The 21,568-nt window shown below is 37.9% G+C and overlaps 1 protein-coding gene across 3 annotated transcripts in view; it reads left to right on the forward strand.

Annotated features, from left to right (window-relative positions):
* The window catches only part of LOC145978605 (limbic system-associated membrane protein-like), a 97,023-nt gene that overhangs the window by 30,182 nt on the left and 45,273 nt on the right, over positions 1-21,568 (forward strand). For all 3 annotated transcript variants that reach the window (XM_083111325.1, XM_083111326.1, XM_083111327.1), the window contains exons 3-6: positions 4,019-4,219; positions 4,969-5,090; positions 10,508-10,664; positions 20,481-20,578. In XM_083111325.1, coding sequence (XP_082967451.1) covers positions 4,019-4,219; positions 4,969-5,090; positions 10,508-10,664; positions 20,481-20,578 — 578 coding nt within the window. The remainder of the gene's footprint in view (positions 1-4,018; positions 4,220-4,968; positions 5,091-10,507; positions 10,665-20,480; positions 20,579-21,568) is intronic.

Consider the following 21,568-nt stretch of genomic DNA (forward strand, 5'->3'; position numbering starts at 1 on the left):
TGTCCCATCAGCCATTTCAGCATTGAGCATCATTCTCATCATCGTGATTAACATTAAAGGTAGAAAAGCGACATAAAATAACTTGATTAGCAAGAAAGAGACATGACAAAACAACTTTTTTGGCCAAGATTCAACTAGCTCATCATGTCAACTGCAACTAGACAAACAATACCAATAAGAATGAAAAAATAGAACAGTAGGTAACTATTTGCCCCTGTCTCTGATTGTTGTATAATATAGAATTTAAGATACTAACCAAACCAGACCAGAGGCTCAGTGGCATGTAGAGGAATGAGCTTCTGTATGTTTGAAATGCATGGAAATAAATAATTTTCATTGATTTCATCCAGAGTTCTTTAATATGTTAATTGGAACTCATGCTTTTAATGTTTGTTGTAGATTTGCCTATATATTTTTTTCACTAGAATACATTAATGCTCATAATCACATGTTGCAGTGGGCATGACATAATATTGCGATAATTCTGTTTAACTGCTGTTATTCCCGTTTAACTGCTGTTATTCCCTGAATATGACAAGTTTGAGCCGATGTCATGAGTCATCAGTAATATTTGTTGACTTCTCTGCCACATGCAGAATCTTTTTTGCATTACTTGATGTTTTGTCTGTCATATGTCCATGACAGAGCACAAAGAAAAGAAATGGTAGAATCATTGATGCTCTTACAATTATTTTGTACTTTAAATATTTTTAAATGCCTTATGTAATGCCATATATATTGCAATAGCCAAGTTTCTCCATGGTTGTAAAAATCTCATGAAAAATATATAGAGGAAGGTTACACTCGATAGGTCAAAATTACCCAGCTATACTAGCGCCAAGATTTCTGAAACCTCAGAAACTATGCGAACTACAGATATTCCATGACAAACTAGCGACGCGAGTGCCACTGCTCCCATGTCAGGGTTTCAAATACAGTGGCTGATCTACAGGAGGTTAGTAAAGTAGTGAAGAGTGTATGATGGGATATGAAATGAGAGATTCTTTGACTTGGTAACAATGGGATTTTGTTGGAAAAAAACCTCATATAGTATGGAAAGAAAGTTGTCATTCTGGCATGATGAATTGCTCCAAGCTTAGTGAACATTCCGTCACAGTCCTTATTTACCAGTCCACACACATTAATACTTCTAATATCAATAATAGCTAGAGGATCTAAAAAATAAAAAAAAATAAAAACATTACAGTAGAATAACAAGAATATAATACACTCCCTTTTAAAAAGATGTGACAATTTGCAAGATTTTGGTACTCACTTTTTAGATTTAGGGTCAATACAGATCACAGATTTCATTCTGCTTAATCCTGGATCAAAGTTTATTATTCCAATGTCCCTGTGATAGAGAGAAGAAAGACTATTGAAAAGATATAATTTACATGAAGCAGTGTTAGCAACAAGAAATTTCTAGCATGCATGCAATTCTTAACACTGTACTTACTAATGGTTACAAAATTATAATAATATCCATGTTCACATATTTTTACACCCTTTGTTAAGAGACAGCTATTGTGGTCCATTCAGTTAGGTTTCAGATTGCAATTCAGGGGAGCCAGGTTCGATTCCCAGGGTGAATGATCTCAGGGAGAAATTTTTAAATCGATATCTCTACATTAGCAATTCTGGGTCTAATGAAATCTCATTATTTCTCACCAATGAGTACTTAGAGACAATACTGGAAGGTAAAGGTGGACAGAGTGTGATGTTGACACCACAATTTCAACCGTCTTTTAAATCTATATTATAAAAATCACTAGTTTTGATTGATTTGGTCTATTTTACTTCACTTCTATGTCACTTTTGGCTAATTGCAAAGATAAAACTTACTAGTGCTAACTTACTTACGAGCAAAAATGAAAGAACTAACAGTTGGGCTGAAAAGTTCGTAGGCTAACATAGTAAAAAATATTTTTTTGACAAAATTCGATTTCATTATTCAATATAGTTGCCTTTGAGGGCGATACAACGATCATAGCGGTCATACAATTTTTCGATGCCATTTTTATAGTACGATTTCTCTTTAGCCTCAAAATAGGCCTCAGTTTCGGCGATTACCTCTTCATCAGTGCTAAATTTCTTTCCAGCGAGCATTCTTTTAAGGTCTGCAAACAGGAAAAAGTCACTGGGGGCCAGATCTGGAGAATATGGTGGATGGGGAAGCAATTCGTAGTCTAATTCATATAATTTTGCCATCGTTTTCATTGATTTGTGACACGGTGCATTGTCTTGATGAAACAGCACTTTTTTCTTCTTCAAATGGGGCCGTTTTTTTCGTGATTTCATCCTTTAAACGCTCCAACAACGCTATGTAATAATCTCAGCTATCTCGATCAACTTCACTTTACGATCATTTAAAATTATTTTGTGGACTTTTTTGATGTTTTCGTCGGTAACAGCCTCTTTGGGGCGTCCACTGCGTGCATCGTCTTCGATGCTCATTTCGCCTCGTTTAAATTTAGAAAACCACTTCTCAACGGTTGATTTTCCTGGTGCAGAGTCCGAATAATGTTTATCAAGCCAAGCCTTGGCTTCAACAGTATTTTTTTTCGCCAAAAAGCAATGCTTTATTAACACACGAAATTCTTTTTTATCCATTTTTTCACAATAACAAAAGCTGCTTCACTCACAATGCTATATCTCACGAACTAATTATCCGGCAGCTGTGAAATTTATACACGTATCTTTTGAAGGTTAGTACTAAGTAAAAATCACATGGATTTAATTCTAGTAACGCCATCTATAAGTCAGCCTACGAACTTTTCAGCCCAACTGTTATTCTACAGCAATAAATAAATTGGTAAGAGTAGATTATTTTCCTCAGTGTACCCACTAAGACAATTCCTTTGCCTATAATATAAATTGCAGCTATCAATAAAGCATATACGTGCTACTAGTTCTAACTTACTTGTTCTTCATTTACACCAGAGGCGTCTGCTGAGTGCATGCGGTGCATATTCTTTCTATATTACATTTCTTGGATCTGAAGTGAAAAAAAGTAATCATTCTATCCCACAATTGACGCATGCGCCACATGCACCGCATTCGCTCAGCAGACGCCTCTGATTTACACTCTTTTATCAAGATGTTTGGAAAATATTACCGATTTTATTGTATTTTGTATGTCCTTTGTACTTTAATAACATAAATTTAAATTTACTTTCTAGAGCAAAGCATAAGGCATTATCTTGTCTCAAAAACGGTGATCACCATAAACTGCTTTTGTTAAGTTTATTTTTAGCTTCATACAGTTAACACACTGTTTGTTAAACTTTTCTACACTTTAATCACAAAAAATCTTTGAAAGTTAGAGATAAATTTTAATTATAAAGTTTACGTTGTACGAACTCTTACATAAAAATTTCATTTTTTGAATTATGAAAATTCGTGGAACTATTTATTCTTTGGTATAAGTGGATAAAATATAACGACATGAAGTTATGACCTGGTTCCTGTATTTTTCACTAAATTTTTTGACATAACAAATTATTTTTTAAATTAGATTTTTCTGATGAAATGCTTAATTAACTGGAGTTTATTTCTGGTATCAACTATAATAGCTATATATTCTTTTCTTTTTAAAATTTGAAATGAACTGTGTCAATGATGTCAATGTTCTTGTGTAATGAGGAATATGTATAATTCAAGTAACTAACTAACTCTCTAGCATTCTTAAACCTGAAGGTTTATGGCTGCAGCAACACAAGCCTTCCATCTGTCCCTGTTGTGGGCAATCTTTTCCATCCCTACCAATTTCCTTTAGGTCCATCTCAATGTTATCCCTGCATCTTAGTCTTGCTCTTCTTACAGGTCTCTTACCATCAGGTTTCCCAACAAGAATTCTGTAAACTCTTCTTTCCTCTCCCATTCGTGCCACATGGCCTGCCCACCTAAGTCTTCTTGATTTAATTATTCTAATAATATCTGTACAGTATAATTCAAGTATGAAGAATACATTTTCATTCTCAATGCACAAATTGTTATTTTTCATCTTTTCACTAAGGGACACATACTGTCAGATGGATAAGAGGGGACATCACAATAGCAGACTCAAACTCAAGTGTTGAGCCCCCAGAAAGAATGAAGATGTGGAGCAACAACACGCTTGAGGTTGAAGATCTTCAAGCTTTGGACACTGGGGATTATATATGCCAGGTTGACAAATGGCCTCCTTTGAGACAGTTTCATGCAATTGAAGTACTTTGTAAGTAAATATTGTGTCTGCAGATTACTCTATATTTTTTTATGAAATGACAATATATTTTTAAATGTTAAAAAAATGTATGAATATTTCTAATTTTATAATTTTAATAGTAAATATAATAATGTTAAAAAAAATAATGGTCAATTTTGTAAGACTATATTTTCACCAATAATGAACAGAAATACATGTTATTAGCACCATTTGAAAGAGCAATATTTGAAGTTTCATACAGACTTAAAAATGCATTCAATATATGTCACTTCATCACTAATAATGATCCGTTTCGATAAACCCTCATCTATTTCCATCATGGCCAAGAAGTTCTCACAAAACTTCAGCCAATTGTATGAATCACCGGGCTAGAGTTTTTGTACAAGTTGCAATTTGTTCATGCAGAGTAGAATTGTCCACACTGTGGAAGTTAGCTTCATCAAAAAAATGTTATAGTTTCAGAATCTGTGTGTTTTAGTGGGAGGGTGCACCTGTTTCGTGGGGAAAATGTCATGCTTGCCTTTTTGATGACCAAGGGTATATGCTCTCACTGTCTCTCACCTTTCTATGTTATAAGCCCCTAACAACTCTTGTGCTACAGCAGTAGACGAAAGATAAATTGGTTCCTTATGATTATTGATAGGTTTGGCATGTCAGCCTATGTTGATAGATTACTACGTATTTTTAATATCTCGTATTAGACGTATTTTTAATATCTCAGTAAGTAGCTGTTCATGAGAAAACTTTTTCATTGGCAGATCCACCATCTGTTGAAGCAATACCTCCTGATGGATTGGTGGTTGTTGAGTTGGGAGAAGAAGTAAATTTAGGGTGCATAGCTCAAGGATCCCCTCCACCAATAATATCTTGGACAAAAAAGGTAATTTCACTGCAATGCGTTACAAGACATTTCATAATAAGACACTTTCCAATCAAATAGTAATGTTATGCAGTAGAGTCATTAAAGAGGGTGCTTATTAAATAAATAATAACCCTTGGTGCAACAGCCCATTGATGGCCTGGACCTACCTACGACTGCTGGCCTCACTCCCATCCGATCCTACTCACTCACTCGCCCGAGGTGGGAGATCATTCAACCAGTTACGGGGTGACATGTGGTCAGCATGACGAACCCCCAGTCAGTGTTGTAGGTTTCAATGACCAGGTTACGCTATTCATTCATAGCTCCCAGATTTCCTCACGATGGTGGGTGGTCATCGGTCCCATACACACGCCCAAAATCTCAAGAGAAAAGTTGTTAGTTTTCCCCAGGCGACTCATCCCTGAGAGAGATGAGTTTCAACCACTCCCCCTTATGAGGATAACAAAAGTTTAACTGTAAATGTGTCAGTTTTCAAAAGTAACTTATAAACAGCCCTTTGAGGGCCAAGATGTGCAAAGAGAATTTTCATTGGATGACATATTATCAGTGCACCAAACATCATCGTCTATGCTATTTTGCTACCTAGAATTTAGCAAGTAACTCCCCAACATGAATTTTCATTATGATGCTGGGTCAACACCGAAAACCTGGAGTTCCCACCGGATCGAGCCTGGGACCACTTGCACTAAAGAAGTGCAAACATTTCGGCAATGTGGGAGCCCAAACATATTTATAATACAAGTAAGAACTCTCCATGTTTTAAAATACCATCAGTACAAATACTGTTAATATACAGGGTTATTACAAATTATATTCTCAATTTCAGATACACGTAAATCATGTTTAATGAAACTCAGATACAAAAGGGTATGTCAATGTAAAGAGTAACTCATAAAGTTTTATTTCATTACTTCATTACATCATTACCTCACAAGTGTTCAATGTGAGCCCCTTTGGTAACTCGACACACATCTAGTGTGTAGTCGAGTTCCTGTCAAACACTCTGTAGCATATCATGATCGATTTCTTCCTGTGGGGGTTTGTTAAAAATTGAGTCTACCAGCCACTATTTCCACAGACCATGCTTGATCTGCAAGCACACATCACAGATTCCATTGCAGAAATCAATCGTGATACACTATAGCATGTTTGGCAAGAACTCGACTACAGGCTAAATGTGTGTTGAGTTACCAAAGGGGCTCACATTGAACACTTGTGAGCAGGGCCGGATGAAGACGAAATTGGGCCTGATGTGTTGAAATCTTCGGTGAACAATAAACACAACGACGTTATAGTTACGTCACAGTGCAAAGAATAATAGTAACTGTATAATAAGTAACGCTGTGTCTAGGCCTGATGTGTTGAAATCTTCGGTGAACAATAAACACAACGACGTTATAGTTACGTCACAGTGCAAAGAATAATAGTAACTGTATAATAAGTAACGCTGTGTCTAGGCATATGAAATTGGGGCTCCAAATTTCATTCTACAATTTATTTTCAGGTTAATATAGCAAAAGAAAACTGTTCAGCTTTCGGAAAATTCTCGTCTGTTTTCATCTGGGCCTATTTCAGGAATGGGCCTAATGCTGCAGCATCAATAGCACCCACCTTAATCTGGCCCTCCTTGTGAGATAATGATGTAACGAGGTAATGAAATAAAACATTGTGAGTTATTCTTTACATTGGTATAACATTTTTTGTATCTGAGTTTCATTAAACGTGATTTACGTGTATCTGAAATCGGGAAGATCTTGTAATAACCTTGTATTTGTGATTGTGAAACTCGTGACATAGCTTCCTCTGGCTATTGTAAATATGTGGGCTTATACTTATACTTAATATAACAAAGTCATTTGAAAAGAAAAAATACTGCTTTGTGACTCATCATTCAAACATTAAGTGATGATTATCAAAGCAATGTTATGAACAGTGTTTGGAAGTGCATGTACAAAAATACATCACACACACACATACATAACATTTATATGTTGGTTTCATGCCGATAGTTATATTTGTCCAAGAATACAGTGTAATAAAAGATGCAAATTTAGACTAGTAAAAGAGTATTAAAGATCCAGGTAGGTCATCTGACTACCATGTGGGAGATCTCTGGATTAATTGTTGTGGTGGATGATGTCGCGTAGGAATCATTCCTCAATGGTCTTGCTTAAAAAGCTTTAAGGCTCACTCAGCCACTTATTAATGAGTACCAAGAAAGTGGTAAGGAGTCAGAGAAGATCTAGTGATCTGTAGGACGAGAGGAACAATACATTGTGTTTTTGTTAATTATCATTTTCTAAACGATTTATTCTTAAGAAGGAAATAATTGAATGAAAACTTGTCTACTTCATGGGATACATGCAAGTATGTGTGGTGAGAGAGGGAGGGTGGGAGAATGAATATCAGCCTATATATTTCACACATACAATTTTGTTTCAGTCACAGTCATTTGCATTATTATAAGGGACTGTCCCGCACCATGGCAATGCGGTTTAAGGGATCATGCTATGATTGATTGGTTTGATTTGTTGTTTTAAGTCCACTTTATGCACAGTAAGGCTAATCGGGACTGGGCCTACAGTTTAAAGTGGGATCCGAACCACTATGTGCCTCCACCGGGAATCGAACCCGGGACCCCTTGATTACAAGGCAACGACGCTACCACTGCGCCATCGGGGAGACCGGGATCATGCTATGAGACGCGCACAATTTGAGTCTCCTGGCGGAAGCATAACAACATTTCTCTTGAGATTTTGACTTGTTTTTGGGACCAGTGACCACCCACCATCCTGAAAAAATTGGGGAGCTACAAATGAGTAGCGTAACCCGGTCCTGTAAACCTACAGCATGAGCTGACCACGTGCCACCTTGAAACTGGTTGGTTGATCTCCCACCTCGGCAGGTGGGAGTGAACCTGGCAGTTTGTAGGCATGCCCTGGCCCTCACGGACTGTTGTACCATGGGTTTATTATAAGCCATTGATAATTACAAGTCAGACTAATAGCGGTTGTTGTAGGAACATGAGAACTTCAAACTAAAACAGTATTTTGGGGAAAATATTGTGCTTGCAACCAATGCATGTATGTACACAGTGGTGGCGATTGGGTTCCAAAACCAGTGGGGGGGGGGCAAAGTGACAGGACTAAGGGGCAAACTAGGGGACTTTCCCTTGACAGATAAGGTTTAGCATAGTGCGGGAGCAAAGGTTGCACCCCCCTTGCACCCTAATCGCCGCCCTGTATGTATAGATCCACCAAGCTCACTGAAAACTCGGAAAATATGCGAACTAACCGGCCTCCCCCACCCCCTTCTTTCACCCCCGGTGTTTTCTCTGGCGCTGGTCGGGCAAGGACCTTCCCACTTCCGCTGATACAGTGTTGCTAATTTTACTCTCTTCAAGAATTCGAGGAGTGTTGTTGATGTGCGTAGATGTGTTTTTGAGTAAGTGTAAAATATCGAAAGTTGTGCAAAGCAGTGAACGAAATTTGCTACTACGAATCATTGAGAAATATGAAGATGAGAAAAGAGACGGGTGGAATTATCCTTGCGATCAACCCCTAAAGAGAGCAGTAGCATATATCTAATGGGACGGTTGGTGTCATTGCTTAAAAAACTGAAAAGAGAGAAAAAAGATTTACAAACCCCTGACCAGAAATTGTCAACTCCTGGTAAACGGAGACGTGCTTCACAGAATAAGATTGTCATTGACGACATGGAAAAGTGTATACTGCGAAGGAAAATCCATGAAATGTATGTAGTGAAAAGATAAGCTCCTACAATATTGAAACTTTTAGCTATTACTAAGGAAGAAATTAATTATCGGGGGGGGGGGGGCGAGAAACATTACGGAAAATTATGAAACAAATAGGCTTTAAATTTAAAAAATATAGAAACTCTCGCTTAGCTCTGGTTGAACGAAGCAACATTGTGGTTTGGAGATTCCGCAACGAAGGGAGTCCTGTTGTTTACATTGATGAAACTTGGATTCATCCTAATTACAAAGTAAAAAGAATGTTGGCAGAGTGAAGATGTGTCAGGTGTCTTCACAAACAACAGTCCAGGGCAGAGACTTATCATAAGTCACGCCGGGGGTTCCATGGGGTTTGTTCCAAACGCACTTAATATATTTCAGGCCAAAACAACTTCTGGCGATTACCATAATGAAATGAATTCCGAGAACTTGGAGAAGTTGTTGGAACAGAAACATTCCGAATCTCCCACCTACATCTGTCATTGTTATGGATAATGCCTCCTACCACTCAATTCAAACCAATAAAGCCCCGAACACAAAAGTAAGAAACTAGAGATTCAAGAATGGCTATTAAAAAATAACATCACTTTCGATATCGAACAAACAAAGCCAGAATTGTTGCTGAAAGTAAAAAAAAAAAAATCTTCCTGATCCGGTATATCGAGCTGATACAATTTTGAAAACCCACGGCCACCACGTCCTTCGACTGCTACCATATCACTGCGACTTGAACCCGATCAAGTACATATGGAGCACCATAAAGCGAAATGTAAGTTCAAATTTGAGAGAAATAAGTGCTCTTACTGAAAGTGCAATTGACAGTGTCACAGTGCAGGAATGGGAATGTATGTGCCAACATGCCATCCGTTTGGAAAAAGAATATCAGAGGAATGATGGAATTCTCGAAGATGAAGTTCAAATGTTGATTATAAACCTGGAATCGGGTTCCGAAAGTAGCGATGTAAATAGTGACAGTGACAGCGAAAGTTCGAATTCGGACCTCTCTGGCATAGACACCTTATAATCTGTCTCCAGGCCAACCGGAGGCAAAAACCCAAAAGTAAGTTGCTTTTTTTTTTTAAAAAAAAAAAAATATAGTTTACATAATTTAGAATATTAATCTTATGTGTTTAAATTGTTGATATCCTTCTGCGAGACGGCTGGCGTTTTTAACTTAGTGCCCCCTCCCTCCCCTCTCTTATGCTATGTTATTTGAATTACCACATCTACAAACAAAACTTCACATTCGGCCTGCATATTTGTTTACTTGCAAACCTTTCACGGCGCACGCCCACTTCTAGATTTGGCAACACAGGGGGGAAAACACGTGTTTCTGCCATCCCTTCCCTTGCCCAGAGTTCCCGAGCTCCCCTCCTAAACATTCGACACTAGAGCCACTTGTTTCTGGCCAGGGTTTCAAATAAGTTGGTGGATCTATACATATCCACTTCCTGCTTGCAAATTGATCCAGCATGGATTGCATGAAAACTTCTATCTCAAAGTAAGACATTTCTCCCATACTGCTCCTTGTATTGTAAAATTCTCTTTGATATCAAACACAGAGAATATAAAAGGATAATCCTAAATATAACCAATGCATTTATCCAAAAGATGCTCTGATGCATTTTTTAAATGTACTTATTATTGTTCTGCTTGCAAGGGAGGTCTTCTGCAGCTAAGTGAAACCAACAAGACCATACGAGGTCCAAAACTACACTTCAAAGCTGTGGATCGACACTTATCTGGTCTCTATGAATGTACTGCCAATAATGTAGTTGGTAAACCTGCTTCCACTACGCTTCAATTAAGGATTTTGCGTAAGTACTACTTCTCCAAATCATTAATTTTAACATTGATTTTAAGTATCTATGTGCAAAATCTGTGATTTCATTGTATACGGTGTGTTCAAAAAAGACTAACCCAATTAAATGATTGTCGCTAGATACCACTAATAGTGCCCAAATAGATGCTAACATTAGTTGTTCACAAGATGGTGTCTATGCAACAGAAGGCATTTTGTGTTCTCCAATTCAGCAACACATTACACCCTGTGACTTTTTCTTCCAACTTTCATTCACTGGTGGTGTGTGCTTGCACAGATATAAGGTTTCAAAATCGGGCAATTATTTTTTAAACACAGTGTATTATGGTCTTCATTATTCAAAATAAAGTTTCCATTAATTGTAAGGTTAACCTCTGATAACAGGCAGTGAAAATTATATTCTTTACCAAACAGTTTCAACATCTTGTTTACATTATATGCTTCCATTGATTTTTCGCACAGAGTTTGAGTTATTTCTTTACAGATCAACAAATCAAACTTTGTAAATTGCGTTCATCATTTGTGATATACCACAGCGGCAGCTCAAGGGGTAGAGCCGCCGTGCCATGGCACTACCCTCAGAAGAAATTCACACGTCGCCAAGTAAAGTTAAATGAATACATTGATAGTTTACAGACAAGGAGATTCGAATCTTGCCATCGGTCAAGCTGACGTGACGACCGCCCCAACCTCCTCACTGCATCGCCAGCTGTTTCATTCATACCCTTGCGAGACAACAGTCCGTGCTGTGGAAGAGCTGGCCTAATCATGAACCTAACCAAGTTGACACACGTGCAGAGGGTTGAAGAAGTCTCAGCGAGGAACATTTCCACCATGAGCCGAGAACAAAGTGGCAGGGGGTGGGGTTAGCCCATAAGAAACCGTGCCAGTCTTAGCCTGGCCTGGCGAGGGAACTTTCGCAGTGTTGACACGACACAGTTGCCACCTTCAGAAAAAAGTCACTAAATACGACTGGTTTGTAAGACCCGTTGGGGAAGGGAAGTAATTTCTGCCTACTTTTGGAGAAACGAACCTAATATTTTTCCAAAGTTAAATGAACATTTTTGATAATAGATAGATGCACCAAGAGGACCATCCAGACTTGTTTTAAAATATCCTATGATGATGCGAGTTTCCTTTGGCATTTCGACAATTTCTTTTCATAACAAAGATATTTTCGACATCTAGTTAGAATACATGTGCATGGGGGAGGAGAAGGTGACAGGATTTGTTTTTCCTTTCATCTTGTAATTGTTATATTTTTAGGGAAGTTTCCTGTAGTGTATAAAGATAGGTTAGTGAGTGAAGATGAATCAGATTAGTACGTTATTACTTAAACACATGTTGTTTTCCCAGTTAGCAAACGAGGACAAACATCTTGGCTAGTGGCGCAACCTCAAGGAGGGGGCGGGGGGGGGGGGGCATTGCGGAGGTTTTTTTCTTCTATTTACTTGATCACGTTGGCACTACCCATCATAGTTGCCGCCGGCCGCCACTCATATACCATATCGCTGACAAAACCTTACAAAATCCCTCTTCCTTTATGATATTTGCAGGTACATTTTTGGATACCAGAACTGCTTTGAAATTAGTATTATATTGAGGCCAGGGGTTTGACATTTATTGCTTATTTTATACCATCTCATCATATTCCATGAAAATAAATACCAGTGTATAGGGAAGAATTCCTTACCATTTTCAGATAAATTTAGAGAATGGATAAGAATTTATTTTTTGTAATTTAAGTTAATGTTATGTAAATCACTTGTAGGGTTTGCTCCTAAAGGAATAATTTACCAGAGGTGTACACAAATAAAAGTTGTTAAAACTATTTATGTTAAGACAAACTCACCACATTTCCCAACTTCATCACTACATGGAAGTTTTAATGACTGTGTTTCTGGCTACAAGGTAAGTTAGATTTTACCATGGCTTCATCCACTGCAATTCTTTCTGTCAATTTTTGCCACGCTGTCTTGATAATGTCTAAAAATATACAGAAAAAGTTCAGTGTCATTTAATATGGTTGTTTACATGTAACTATATGCTTAAAGTGGACTGTAATTAGTCCAGTTATCAATAAATATATGATAAATCAATTTAGTGATTAGAATGGTCCAGTACAAAAGAGATGAATGGCAAAGTGTGACATATAATGTGAATCACGTGGCTAGAAACAAACCAATCAATTCCAACCTTTCACAACTTAGCACATCTTGCACAAGTCTGAATTCAATTGGTTCACCTTCAATTAGCACATGGCATGTATTGTTAATTTTTTAGGTGTGAAATCAGTCTAAAACGATTCATAGCCTTTGCGTTTGCCAAACTGTGAAAAATACATATAAAATTTCTCAAGCTAGAGAAGTGGGCACTTTATTGGATCCTACAATATTTACTTCACAGCCTTCATTATTAGCAACTGTAAATCTAAATTTTAAATTAGGATTTTTTTATTGAGTGTCACGTTTCTGCCATTTTGGCTAATTGCAACAATGAGGATGAGTGATAATTAGATGACATGATGAAGGGATTAGCACTAAGAACATCCATACCCAGGCTGAGATCCAAAGAAGGAATTTTGTGGCAAGGTCCAAAAGTCAACCACTTGTTCATCTCATGAGATATTTCAAGCTGTAATTGATGTTGAGAAGTATCCTGATTTTACTCCTTGGTACAAAGCTGTTTATATCCTATACAGCACACACATATCAAGGAGACGTCTTCTGGATATTCGTGCCGAAATTCTGGATATCCACAGGATGTCCCGGAATGTCCAGTACACATCCATAGGACATCCTCTGGATATCCATATGTCCGTCCAGGAGATGTCCATAGGATATCCAGGAAGGATGTGTTTTGGACATTCTGTGAATCAATTTTGGATGTGTTTTCGACATTTTGGATATGTTTCGGACATTCTGTGGATCATTTTTGAACATGTTTTGGACATTCTGTGGATCATTTTTGGACGTGTTTTGGACATTCTATGGATGACTTTTGGACATGGGTTCACGTGATAGGGACATTATCTGGATGGTTTTATTTCATTGTAGACAAGGATATATTCTGGACTAAAATTGTACGTAATCTGGACATTATGCTGATATTTTTTGCACATGCTTTGGATACAAAAATGACATTCCTGGACTAGATTTACACATATCGAAGACCTCGAGTACACATATGCTTATAACAAGAACTCCACTCTCTCTCTCTTTCACTCTCTCACTCACACAGACACATGCACTTACACACACAAATTCACACACACACATCTACACATCCGAAAAGTACTTTGTATTGTAGAACAACACTCTGGAGTGCAGTTTACCACCATGAATAACACTAAATCACGGTTCTTCAACATAACCTTAATGGTACCAGGATCAAACCATGGGGTGCATTACTTTCCAGCAAGTAGCTTAGGCTTCTGTAGAGCATGCGATGGATGTGCAAACAACATAATCTAAACAAACACTAAAATGAAAGGTGGTACACACAATTTGGTCTTAAATACCTTTACGACTGAACCGGCACGTTCATGGTTAATGAAATGGGATTACCTGTCTTGTGCAGTAGATCTCGTCAGGTAACTGCTCCTTAATCTCACACACAGAAAGTCTATTTAACTGGTTGTCGATAACTTAACTCCAAATGACATCTCCCTGTTCTCAAAATGGTTAGAGTCTAAAACTGAGTGTTCCTCCTGAACTTTAAATGACAGACTCACTCCCAACTTTTTACAAGATCAACCCTTTCTATCTCTCGATCTCCAAAGCAAAAACTGATCCTCTCTCGATCTCTCCAAAACAACAACTGAGCTCACTACCAAAAGCCACCACAAATTCAACCTCTCTCCCTTGCTCCAAGCATACGTTCATTCCCCTCACTCCTCCTCCTCTCTCCTCTTGCAAAACAAAGCTTTCAACAATGCACAATACCTCCTACCTTAGTTGACACATTCTTAACTTTACTGCCAGCTGTAGAATTACTGAACTACTCAGGAGTGCTTATTATGATACGGTATTCACACGCATAAGCAGAGTAAGCAGAGCTTATTCTTCACTACCACGCAAGGCAACGTCCTCATGCAAAGCAAACTGCAGTTGTGTGTGTTCGAGACGGGACAAAGAAAGCCTCGTGGCAACTTTCACCTGCTTGGTGTGCATGTGTGACTCGCTGAAAAGACAAGGTGGCTACGGATGACGTAATTCCTGTGGGAGATGTTTTTAAGTTACGATTTATTACTGCATCACATAGTTTGAGTCCTAACATAATTAACTTGAGACTAGATACTGTGAATGATCTTTACACGAATATCAAAACATTTATGTCAAATTTGTGATTACACATGAATGTAATACCACATATCCCAATGCCAATGCCAATGCTTTATTAACAGGTTTTTTGTAAGTATCGAGACCATTGTGCCCTTGACTTACTATCATGTTCTTACAAAATAGTGTATATACAACATTTTTCTTGCTATAACCCGGGTCGACTGTCGGCTGGGATTTGGACAATAGTTCATCTGTATTATTTCACTAATTTGAAATTGTTGAGTTCCTTGTTATAATTTGCATTGACAGAGGAAGGAAATAATCACTATTATTTTTCAAACCATACATAGTTCGGTGCACTGATGAAAAGTTCTAATCACAAACTACATTTTGCACATCACTTTAAGACACAAAACATAAAATAACCACATAGAATAATAATAATGATAACAATATATAAGTAGCAAAGAAACAACAAAATCACAATCTGTGCTTTTATAGCTGCACTATCAAGGAACACTAATCTGCTCCATTGAAAACAGTACTTTGAAGTACTCATAAACAGGGAGTATATGTAACACATAACACAATAATACAATAGCATTTTTGAATTTAGATTTGTTCAAAATTTCGGGGCATGGAGTGGGTCATCCGGACCTGTGGTCGAGTTCCAATGCCCCGAACCGCTGGATTTGGATGCTGTTGGATCTGGCTCCAGAAGTTGTAACACATGGCATATATAGCAGATTGAACATAATCTAGTTCAAGGTCCTCATGGATTTGTAAGATAGGAGTATCTCGGCTATGACCAGTAATAAGTAGAGCAACGTTATTCTATATAATCTGCAATGTCCTTATGACTGAAGGTCGGAGATGACCCCAAGCTGGTGCTGCATACAGGAGTGTGGGACGTACCATCATCTTATACACATGCAAGCGAGTCGTCAGTCCCAAGGTAGGATTTCGGAAAACTGGGTACAATTGTCCAACTCGATTTTGTGCTTTTGCTGTCACAGTTGAGATGTGTTTATGGAAATTTAGTCTTCGGTCCAAAACCACTCCTAGATATGTGGTAAAAGGTTTGTCCGGTATAGAAGATCCCTGGAGTCGTAGAATCTTTGGTATTTGTCTATGTCGACGTGTAAATAAAACCGCAGCACTCTTCAGTGAATTATACTTCATGCACCAGCGAGTAGACCAATCTTCCAACTCTAATAGTTGTTGTCTCATCCTGCTATAGCATAGTTCTTGTAAAGGGCTATTTGTAAAGATGGCAACATCATCTGCATAGGTAGCTAACATGCATCTATGAGTAGCAGGGATATCACTGGTATATAAAGCAAACAGAAGTGGAGATAAAACAGCTCCCTGAGGGACACCAGCATGTATGATCTTAACGGTAGATCGAGCACTTAAAAATTGCACCTGAAATTGTCTCTTTTGTAAATACTGATCCAATAATTGCACCAAATAAATAGGAACTCCCAATTCCGATAGTTTCACAATTAATCCAGAATGCCAAATTCGATCAAAGGCTTTGTCGGAGTCAAGAAATACCCCTAGAGTATGTCGACTGAGATTAAAGTTTCCTGTAACATACTCCACTACTCGGACCAGTTGCGTAGTAGTACTGTGATGTTGAGGAAATCCGAATTGATGATACGGTAGCAAGCCTTTTTCATCCACCACAGCTTGTAATCGTCTGAGTAGTATATGTTCAAAGATTTTGCTAACATGGCTCAGAAGACTTATAGGTCTATAATTCTGTGGTAGAAGAATGTTCTTTCCTGGTTTTGGCAAGAGGATTATTTTTGCTAGTTTCCAACTTGATGGATAATAGCCGGTAAGGAATATAGCATTGAAGACTTTTGCTAGAAAAACTAACAATTTTCTGGGGCCGTTCTTCAGTTGTAATGTAGTAATAGTATCAAAGCCAGGTGCCTTACCAGGTCGAAGAAGATTTATAACACCTTCGACCTCCTGAGGGTTTGTGAGAAGTGGATAAGCTGTGAGTGGTTCATGACGTAATTGTTCCAGTCGATGTTGAATCTTCTGGATATAATTGCCATTATGCGGTTGATCTGGTGTGTGAAATTGGTCCCCAGATGTTTGGAGAACACTTCAGCCTTCTCCTCTGGTGTGTACACCATGCCATTTGGACCCTGGAGAGGGTAGGCAGCAGATTGTGGATTCTTTCGCAGATAATTTCTTAATAATTGCCAGAATCTACTATCCTGCATTGATATCCCGGAGAATTTGGTGTCCCAATCTGCCTGTCGCTGCCGAATGAGGTATCGGTGAAATCGATCGTGAAATTGATTATACAACTGTTTGTAGCGATGGTTATAAGTTTGTTCCCATTTCCGTCGGAAATATTTTTTTCAGTTCAGGAGGATCATACCCTCACGGGATAGACAGCCATTGTTATTGTATAACTGAGGGGTTCTGATAGTGGAGTGAAGATAAGAAGTTTGTATACCTGCTGTAAGGTTTTGTAAAGCCGAATCAATTTCGGCTGGGGTTTTTAAAGCTAAATGCAAGTCAATGATAGGCACTAATTGTCGAGTGTAAGCATCCCAGTCTGTTGTAACATGATATTTTGGAGGAGGAGGCTTCAATAAATTATGATGAACAATTTCAAAGAGTATTGGTTGATGGTCCGAGTCTAGATCATGAATAACATAGGGACCAGTCATAATATTTACACCTTGATATATCAAGATATCCAACACATCTGGAAGTCCACCTCCTCGTGGATAATGAGTGGGTTCTCTTGGGGCAAGAATGGGCAAGTTCAATTGTTGGACAATTTGGAGAAGAGAGGCACCTCCACGGTTCACTACACGCGAATTCCATGCAGGGTTTTTACAATTTAGATCACCAGCTAAAATCACTTTGCGGCCCAAGCGAAAAACAGTCTCTAGTTCTTGTATAGAAATAAGCTGTTCTGGAACGTTATATCCTGCTATCAAAATTAGTGGGTCGGTGGTAGTTAATAGTTCAATTATTGTGATTTCTATAGCTTCTAGAGCTGGATTTGGAAGTTGACGTGCAAATAGCGAAGATTTCACAACTACAGCCGTACCTCCTTTCCGTCCTGGGAACCAATCGTTTCTATAAATGGGATAATTTGCAATTTTCCATTTATTACGGGGTTTCAAGTGCGTTTCATTCACCAGAGCTATATCAACATTATATTCACGTAAAAATTGTTTGAAAGTCAGGAATTGAGTACGAACTCCATCAGCATTCCACTGAACACACGTCAATGTTCTACTTATCAGAGTACCTTTACGGGCCATTTCCGAAAAGGTTATCCAAAACATCCATGGCAACACTGAACTTATCTACGATTGTCTTGGCATGACTAATTCGCTGTAGACCAGATTTAATTTTTTGAAGAAAACCCCTGAAATCGAAAATTTCTTTTATGCTAGTCCAAATGTCCTTAAATTCCTGGCCTCTTGTATTAGTTTTTGTATTTGCAGCAGTAACATAACTCCTAGTGTTTGGTAGTGCAGGGAAAGCTGTCTGGTCTTGTAAGGAAGGAGGTGATTGCTTAGGAGTGTCGGAAGAAGACTGTACACCATTTTTGCGGAGTTCTTGCGCTCGTTGTACACGTTGGAAAATTGGACAACCGCGAAAGTTAGCAGGGTAGTCACCTTCACAGTTTACACATTTAGCAGGTGAGGTACGGTCTTTTTTAGGGCATTTCCGTGTATCACGTAATTGAGCACATTTGACACAGCGAGCTATGGCATTGCAGTTCTGTTGGGCATGTCCAAGTCTCTGACATTTAAAACACTGTATAAATTGCCGTGGGTGATACTCCTCTATCACCACACGGTGTTGTTCAAAATATGGTTCTTTATAGATTCCTTTCGCAAATTCAGTCTTTTTAATGGTCAGCAGAAAAAGAGCTAATGGCATGAGTTTATGGGTATTTTGATCCTTCTGTTTCAACTGAGATACCTTGAGCACATCATAACCTAGTTCTTGCACATATCCCATGAATATCCAGAATGGGACATCCTATGGATATCCAGGACAGGAGATTCTCTGGATATTCATGAGATGTCTATGGGATATCCCATTCTGGATATCCACAATATCCATGGATGTGATCTGGACATTGTGGATATCCTATGAACGTCCCTTGGAAATGTGTGCTGTATGGGATAGAAGAAAAACTGATAGCCAAATGATTGTGGGTCCTAAAATTACCATACAATTGGGCAGAATATCTGAAAATTTTTGGTAGAATTGTTTCCAACCAGCACAATCATTGTGCTTAACCCTAGTTAGTTGTAGGAGAGGAAGAAAACATAGCATTACACTATTGGGGTATTATTTTACTTGTTCTCTTAGGAATATCAAACTTCTGATTGCATAGGAAAACAAATGAACGGAAAGAGGGCACGTTGAAGATTTTCTTTGTAATTGGAAATGTCAAAAACTCCCCATTTGATTAGCTGTAACTTGACGTTGAAATTATTACTATTTTCTCCTCCATAAGGAATGTATGGGATTCTCAAAATACATATTCATCATATTTTTTTTAAACATTGTGTCTAGTTTAATAATCAACTTGAGAAACCACTTTCACTTGAAACATGAGGAGAAATTCATACTCTCTTCTATAGTCAAGGTTATTTTAAGCAGTATTGCCCATTCCGAAGATAATAAAGAAGAAATGCACACCTGGCTCGAAATTGCCACTCTTCGCCTTAATGTGCTCAGTCATTGAGCCTGTAATTATGAACTAGGGAAGATAACATCGATATGTTAAGGCACATAATGGGATATTAGGTATATCAAACTTATGTGAGTGACACTTAACAATATAGAACAATGTAGTGTTTGTATTGAAGATAACAGAAAGAAGGAAGGGGAAGGGGATTTCCAGTTTCACATTTTAATTTTTCTTAGTGATATGAGTTGCCTCACTGAATAAATAAATGTGTAATACAGTTAAAATATTTAGAAATCAATAATTACATGCAGTTACAATTCCAGGATTGTCAGGTTTACAGGAAAAAATAGCACCATATGCCATTATCACAATTGCAGCTTGTACTCCATAAAATTAAGTCCTTACATGACTTATCCCTGATGGAGAAAAGAAATTGATGATGAATGATATAGATAAGAGAGAACAAAATTACAAAGACATATATTGGAATAGAAAATACAGAAAAAAAGGGGAGTCCTGACACACCTTTATTTAAACACTGAAAAAGTGTATATAACTTTAAATTGAATTAATATTAAAAGACAATCAAGAATTCCAAAGTGAATTTATGTTGTACATGTGATTACTTTTTAATTCCTTTAATCTATGATTTATTGATACATAACACTTTATGCAGGAAGATTGAAGTACACTCAGTATGTAAAATCAGTAATCATGTACTGATTCCCTTAAATGTTGAATTTCCTTTAAGCCTCTGTTTACTTCTAATTTTCATTTCATACTACTTTGGAATAAAATGATCACACTAAATAAGGTTATCCTGTTGCAATTTCAGATCCACCTGAAGTCAAGGCTGAAAGTATTTGGGTTCATACAGCCCCTGGAATTCGATCAGAGCTAACATGTCATGTAATTGCTGATCCAGAAGCTGAGGTAAATTCCTTCAATTTGCAAAATATGCTACATTCAACTTCCATCTAAATGAAGTTAGAAACTAACAAGCATGAAAGGATTACTTTTAATATTGTAAAAACTAATACAAAATATAACACTGCTACTATGTATATGTTTGGTCAGATTTCACCATGCATGAGTAAATGAACTAATGAATCAAAAATTTCTCTTCATTTTTGCTTCATTAATTAATTTTTTTGACAGGCATGAATACCTGTGTGTCCACATGCATTTCACACCTTAAACACCACAGTACATGCTGGGGTACTGCAGCACCGTTCAGATAATACAGTGGGTCCCTAAAGTCCAGTTTCCATTATAATCAAATAAAGGGTGTTCATTTTATTGTGCACATCATGATACTATACACTATAATTCCACTATGGACAAGAATACAGAGATACTCACATTTGATTTGATACACGAAATGTAGTTATGCACAAATGGTACTGTCTTACAGCAAGTGTTGGAAATGTCCACCTTCTTCCTGAAGGAAGGTCCAAACCCTTCACACCATATTTGTTGATACCCTTCCAAGGACATCAGGGCTAATGGAGTAATGGCTCACTCCAGGTCTTGTAGAGTACGTGGGTTTGCTCGATATACACGTCCTTCCAAAAAGAAAAAAAACAGACAAAAAAGTCTGGTGATGATAAGTCAGGGCAACGAGGGGGCCACAGACCCTTTGAGATCAAGCGATCATCAAACATTTCATTCCACGGTGTTTGTGGATGTATGGCACTTGCCCCGTCTTGTTGCAGGTAACAATAACGTTCATCATGCTGGAGATGAGCGACAAATTGCATAATGATATCCTGGTATTCCCGATTGTCAAGGGTTTTGTAAAAAAAAATTGGGCCCACTATTTGTCATCTAGAAATCGCACACCAAACCCCTACCTTCTGCGAGCGCAGTAGCGATTCATGTAAGATGTGTGGATTGTGTGTTGACCAATATTTGTTATTCTGA

Source organism: Lepisma saccharinum, chromosome 25 (genome assembly GCF_977018435.1).
Source record: "Lepisma saccharinum chromosome 25, izLepSacc3.1, whole genome shotgun sequence".
Classification (NCBI taxonomy): Eukaryota; Metazoa; Arthropoda; class Insecta; order Zygentoma; family Lepismatidae; genus Lepisma; species Lepisma saccharinum.